Here is a 6,218-nt window from a genome sequence, read left to right as displayed (position 1 = left end):
TACAATAATCACACGTGAATTGAACAATAATTTTAAAAAATCAGGATTATGTGAATAGTAATCCTAATTTTTTTAATTTTTCACATAACCCTGATTTTTAATTGGGTTTTTTTTTTCATATAAGTACATATTGGAGCTTTTCCACTATAGATAAGGTATTCAGGAGCATGAAAATGATCAATTGCACGTAAAAAATAAGTAAAATCTAAATTTTATAAGGAGTCGTACCTTCAGGATTCTTATTTTTTATTTTTAACTACTGATAATATTAAGTTTTTGTTAAATCAAGAAAACAAAACTTATATTCTAATGATTTAACAAAAATAAAATGCACTGATAGTTTTCAAAATTTGTTTGTTAAAAACAATTTGAATATATCTTTTGTTATTGAATTTCTTGAAGAAATTGATGTCAACAAGAAGGAGAGTTTATAGGAGAGGAGAGAATGTTAAAAGAAAGTGAATTTTTCTTTAATTTTGTTTTCAAAGATCGATTTGTGCTCAAGTTTTTTTTATTGTGTATTTCAAATAGAGATAGAGAGAGACAAAAGGGAGAGAAGCTGAACACAAGGAGAAAGAATGAGATTTGTGATCATGGTTAAGTGGAATGCTTTAATATATACGGGAGCATTAGTGTCATTTCGTTTTTTTTTTTTTGAAAATCGGTTATGACCAAAGATGGAAAGTTTAATATTTAAAAAATTGATTGCAAAATACAAAAAAGAAAAAAACCAAACTTTAGGGTGCTCAACGTAATTTTTTCTTTTAATATTATTATTTAATATTGGATTGATTGAAAATTAAACTTTATAATTTTTTTATTTGTTTTCTATAAGATTATTCCAATCTCATTACCCATGTTAACTTTATTTATTTTTTGAATTCTTTTTTAATTTAATATTTTTTAATTGGACTTCATAATTATTATTTTTAATTTGTTTTATATAATGTTATCCTGATCTTGTGATTCAGGTCATAGTTTTGGTAAATTGACTCAATTAATTTTTTTTATTTTAATTTCACCTTTCCAACAACTCAATCGTTTTCTTTTTATTAATTTTATCTTTCAATAATAGGTTATTTTAGTATTGAGCTTCAATTTTTTTTTATTTGCATTTTGCGCAACTATCCTGGTTTTGTGGATTTTATTTTTTGTTTCTCAATTTCAATTCTCAACATTGAATATGTTGGAAATGGAGCTTTGTAGTTTTTTCTATTTGTTTTTTATAAAGTCATCTACGTCTTATGATCCAAGTTGCAGGTTTAACATATTAACTCGAGTTATCTTGGGTTGTTTTTTAACTGATTTTTTTATTTCATCTTTCAACACTGAATTAGTTAGAAATTGGACTTCATATTCCAACGTGCTTTATATGAGAATATATTTTGATCTCATGACATGAATCGTGATTTTAGCATGTTAACACATGATAACTTTAATGGTTTTTTTTTATTTAACGTTAAATTGATTATGAAGTAGCTTTCATAATCTATTTTGATTTGTTTATAATTATAATTTTTTTATTAAAAAACATGGATATATTTTTACTAAAAAAAAATAATAATCAAATTCGTAACGCCATGCCGGTCAATGATCTCGTGCAATCGAATTAAAGTGGCTTGGCTGAGATAAACGGATAGCTTTTACGTTTTAACAGTTTGTCGTCAAACAAAATTTCAAGCACTCATCTGTTTTCCCGTGGCCACCATTTGTCGAAGGCTTTAGATATTTCAAAGGAACCGTGGAAGTTCAATTTCTCTCGAGCATCCCTCCCGTCTCTCTCTAAATGACAACCTCCCTCTCCTTTGCTTCCATCACTCCCCGTCTAAAATCCCACCACCACCACAGCATCATTTTTTCACCAAATTACAATGGCAAACTCAACAGAATTCGATGCAATGGAAAACGCCCATCAAGCAATTCTTCGTCCTCTAAACAAGAATCCGAACCAGAAAATGCACTGCTCAAGGTAGCTTGGTATAGCTCCGAGCTTCTAGGAATTGCCGCTTCATTTTTCCGTTCACCTTCCAATAGTAGCACTGAAGCTTCTGAAAAGGATATCAAACTTGGCAAAGATGTTTCGGGTGTCATTGATCGTGCTGTTGTAATGGAGACCATCAAAGAGGACTTCCAAAAATCGTATTTTGTCACAGGTTTCTTGAAATTTACTTTTCGATCTATCTCTCTCTCTCTATCCTTTGGCTTAGTTTTTATTCAAGTTGTTCCCTGACGAGAAAGCTTCGACATCCATCTCGAGATAACGAAAACGGATCTATGCTTACCATGTGATTTACACGGAGGATTTGTTGGTTTCAAAATCTGTTGTAGCTACATTCAGACTAACTGGTATATACAAATAGCTTAGGAATCCCTGTTGTAGGATCAAAGTCAGCTCAGTCAAACTTCAAATTCTAGTTATAGCCCCAAACATAACCACTTGAAACATTTGCATGTATGAAAGAAAATGGTAACCGTCCATGTCCTGAAATGTCATCGAATATGTTCAATAAGTCACCCTGCTCTTTCCCTTCTTGGTTTCTAGCACCAAAACTGAGGCTCAAGCTTTAGAGAAAGAGAGAGAACAAAGAGAAGAGAGAAGAATCTTGCCATGGTCATGGACACACTGACCAAATAAACGAGTTTTGCGAAGTTATTCTCCACGTGTGTTGTGTTTAAGCTTAATCCGTCTACATATGTCTAGTCCTTGATAATGAGACATATTGCTCGGTCCATTTGTGATAGTTGAACTTCATGGTCCATCTTTTTAATGATCAGGGAGCCTTACGCTTGAGGCATATGAAGAGAATTGTGAATTTGCCGATCCAGCTGGTTCCTTTAAAGGACTTCAACGTTTCAAACGGAACTGTACAAATTTTGGATTGCTTATAGAGAAGTCAAATATGAAACTTACGAAGTGGGAAGACTTTGAGGTAATCATCTCATGGAATCTACATTCAAATATGATCCAGTTGCTCTGATTTCTTTCTATAACACGTGCCAGTCTGGGTTTTATGATTAATGGAAACTGCCTGCTCAAGATCAACTAATGTCATGGGTGTTTCTATGATTTTATCTTATTTTAATAGGGATTCTTTCAGAACTCTTATTCTAGTTGACTTTGATACAGGACAAGGGAATTGGACACTGGCGGTTCAGTTGTGTCATGTCATTTCCTTGGAAGCCCATTCTTTCTGGTATGTTTCGTGCTCTACGTGCCAAGATTGTATATATCTACATGCTGATTACCTCATTGGAGGTTAATTAATTAGTTCTCTATGTAATATGTTGCAGCTACTGGATACACAGAATACTACTTTGACGAACAATCTGGAAGAGTATGCAGGTAACTGGTAACAGAAACGAAACATGGTACTCCATAACTTTGTAATGCACTGTTCCAATTGGTTTAGCTTTCGAAATATTTTCAGGCATGTGGAGCATTGGAATGTTCCCAAAATGGCACTGCTAAAGCAGCTTCTGAAGCCCAGCCAAGGTTTTTGGGGTGGTAGAAAAACAAGTGCTTGAAGAATTAATGCATGACTGGACCTCGTGACTGATATGGGTTTCCAGGAGATGGATTAATAATTATGGTGTCCCAGATCATGCATTGTTGGGGGTGGAATGAGCAGGGATCGCTGTGCATGATGGAGAATCCTAGCAAGAAAAATAAAGGTTGTTATGACTTGTACTTTTTTTAGAGTCCAGCCATGTACATAGTTACAAGTTACATGTAATAACAACTCAATGAGAATCAAAGGAAAAGATCAAGTGGTTATGGTCAGAGCTTCTTTTTTGTCTCAAAATTACTAATCTTTAGCTATGTTATGCATTGTTTTAATATGTTGTCGTCCGGTTTTATTTGTCCACTCGGTTGGTTTGAAAGCTCCATCTCCGTGTCTCTGGATTGCAACTCATCTTCCTTCTAGGGACAGGCATATCCAACAAAATTGTTCACGGGCGCCTCAGCTTCTCTATGCCTTTGAAAAGCTATAACATGGGATCGAAGAGTGATTCGGTATTTCCTTTATCGAATTCAGTGACATTGGGATCGAAGAGTGATTCGGTATTTCCGATATCAAATTCGGTGACATGCTCAGTGTCCGGTCATGGCACGGAGTTTGGTCGTGGCTCAGCCAAGATCGTGTTCTCGAGTCTAAAACTCTGCGAAATGCATGTGCTTTCAAACTTCTTTCGCTCATTGCCAGTTGCCCACCACCACACGTTCACGAGAATGACAAACTTTTGGATTTAATTTTAATTCAACAGTAAAAACACGGAAAACGTCGTTAAAATCTCGTTTAAAACGATTTTTGTGTATTAATAACAGCAAATCAGTAAATTAGGATAAAAGTATTAAGAAGTGATGTTGCATAGATTTTCATTAAAAAAAAAATACCCTCATGCTGTTTGGGCTCAGCCCAAACAATTTGGTCACTCCACGCTGTTTCTGGCCACCCTTCCACGCCATTTAAGCCAAGGCCCAAGCGATCAAATTTTCTCTCTTACACGTCTTCTGCCTCCTCTCCTTTTTCACTACACGGGTGTTCAGTTTGCACGCACTACACTTTTTGGAGTTACAACTAGAACCCATGCTCACGTGCTGCCGCCGGTTTGTGATATGTATGTGTATTATCGTGAATTTATAAAAAAAATATATAAAAAATTATATAACAAAAGAATATTGTAATTTATAAAGTTTTTTTTAAAAAAAACTATAAAGATAATTTTAGAAAAAAAATATAAAAAAAAATACAAGGAAAAAAAATTATGTAGGAAAATACTATAGCAATCTATAGTGTTTTGTGAGGAAATATACAGTTGTAATTATTAACCAGCTCAATATTAAAAAACAAAATTGACAAAGATAATTTCTTTTAAAAAATCATAACAAAAATAACCATGTGGGTAATGACTATAGCAATTCACAGTGTTTTAAAGAAAAAAATAAAAAGTTAAATTCTCAATCAGCTTAATATTAAAAAAATAGAAGCAACAAAGATAATTTTGAAAAATATCATATAAAAAACAAAAATCATAAAAAAAGAAAAGAAAAAAAAGACTCATGTAAGAAAACACTATAGCAATCCACAATGTTTTGTGAGGAAAGTTACAGTTGTAATTCTCAACCAGCTCAATATTAAAAAAATAAAATCGACAAAAATAATTTTGAAAAAAATCATAAAAAAAAAACATAAAAACCATGTGGAAAAACACTATAGCAATTCACAATGTTTTAAAGAAAAAAACTACAAAGCTAAATTCTTAATCATCTCAATATTAAAAAAATAAATTCAATAAAGATAATTTTAGAAGAAAACATGTGAAAAAACACTGTAGCAAAACAAAAATCATATAGAAAAACACTATAGCAAGCGACAATGTTTCAAAAAAAAAAACTATAAAGCTAAATTTTCAATCAGTTCAGTAGTAAAAAAAATAAAATCGACAAAGATAATTTTAAAAAAAACACAAAAACAAAAAAAATGAAAAAAAGAAAAAGATATTTTTGGAAAAAAGAAAAAGAAAAAATAAACACGCGGGGAATGAAAAAAAAATAAAAAAAACAAGAAAAAAAACATATAGAGAAAGTTATAGTAATTTCCCCATATATTTTGGAGTATTAGTTAACGAGTACTCACATAAACTTTTTATACTTTTAATGAAAGATTTTTACTGCAGCCACACATTTTTAGCCACACATTTTTATGCGAGTTGCGACATATTTTCTAATTAAAATTGCAAACCCACACCATATTTTATATAATTAATTGTCTTTTTTCCTTAATCAAAGTCTATTTGTAGTTAATATGTTATTGACATTCATTAATCACTTCACTAATAAAAATTTATTAAAAAAATAAGAAACAAGTTTGATAAATAAAAAGTTAGAATGAGATAAAAAAATTAAAAAATATAATTTTATAAATTATTTTAAATAAAATAATAATAATAAAAAAGAATGGAGACGATAGATAAAAAGTTAAAAAAATAAAATTGAAAAAAATTAATTTCGTAAATTATTTTAAATAAAAAAATAAAAATAAAAAAATAAAAATCAAATCTTATAGATAAAAAAATTAAATCAAGAAAAATATAAGAGAAAAAAAAATAACAATTACAAAAATAAATATCAAAATTGATATAAAAACCAAATTAAATTAAATTATAAGTGATGAAATTAAAAAAAAAGATTTAAAATAGAATATACAACAATAAAA

General features: G+C 30.6%; 1 protein-coding gene across 1 annotated transcript; it reads left to right on the top strand.

Annotated features, from left to right (window-relative positions):
* Nucleotides 1-1,672: 1,672 nt before the first annotated feature.
* LOC7497219 (uncharacterized) lies at nt 1,673-3,781 on the top strand. The gene is made up of 5 exons (XM_002302566.4): nt 1,673-2,153; nt 2,776-2,930; nt 3,128-3,194; nt 3,292-3,343; nt 3,429-3,781. The coding sequence occupies exons 1-5, from the start codon at nt 1,787-1,789 to the stop codon at nt 3,523-3,525; spliced, it is 738 nt and encodes a 245-aa protein (XP_002302602.4). The 5' UTR covers nt 1,673-1,786; the 3' UTR covers nt 3,526-3,781.
* The last annotated feature ends 2,437 nt before the right edge of the window (nt 3,782-6,218 follow it).

The sequence above is a fragment of the Populus trichocarpa genome, chromosome 2, assembly GCF_000002775.5.
Source record: "Populus trichocarpa isolate Nisqually-1 chromosome 2, P.trichocarpa_v4.1, whole genome shotgun sequence".
NCBI classification, from domain to species: Eukaryota; Viridiplantae; Streptophyta; class Magnoliopsida; order Malpighiales; family Salicaceae; genus Populus; species Populus trichocarpa.
Note: the sequence above shows the minus strand (reverse complement) of the source record. Positions and strands in the feature narration are given on the sequence as shown.

What these genes read in the sequence shown, in the direction of transcription:
- LOC7497219 (XM_002302566.4), top strand. Translation starts at nt 1,787, where the DNA reads ATGACAACCTCCCTCTCCTTTGCTTCCATCACTCCCCGTCTAAAATCC. An exon ending in CGAAGTGGGAAGACTTTGAG is followed by an intron (nt 2,931 to 3,127) that starts GTAATCATCTCA and finishes ACTTTGATACAG; the next exon opens with GACAAGGGAATTGGACACTG. An exon ending in TTGGAAGCCCATTCTTTCTG is followed by an intron (nt 3,195 to 3,291) that starts GTATGTTTCGTG and finishes AATATGTTGCAG; the next exon opens with CTACTGGATACACAGAATAC.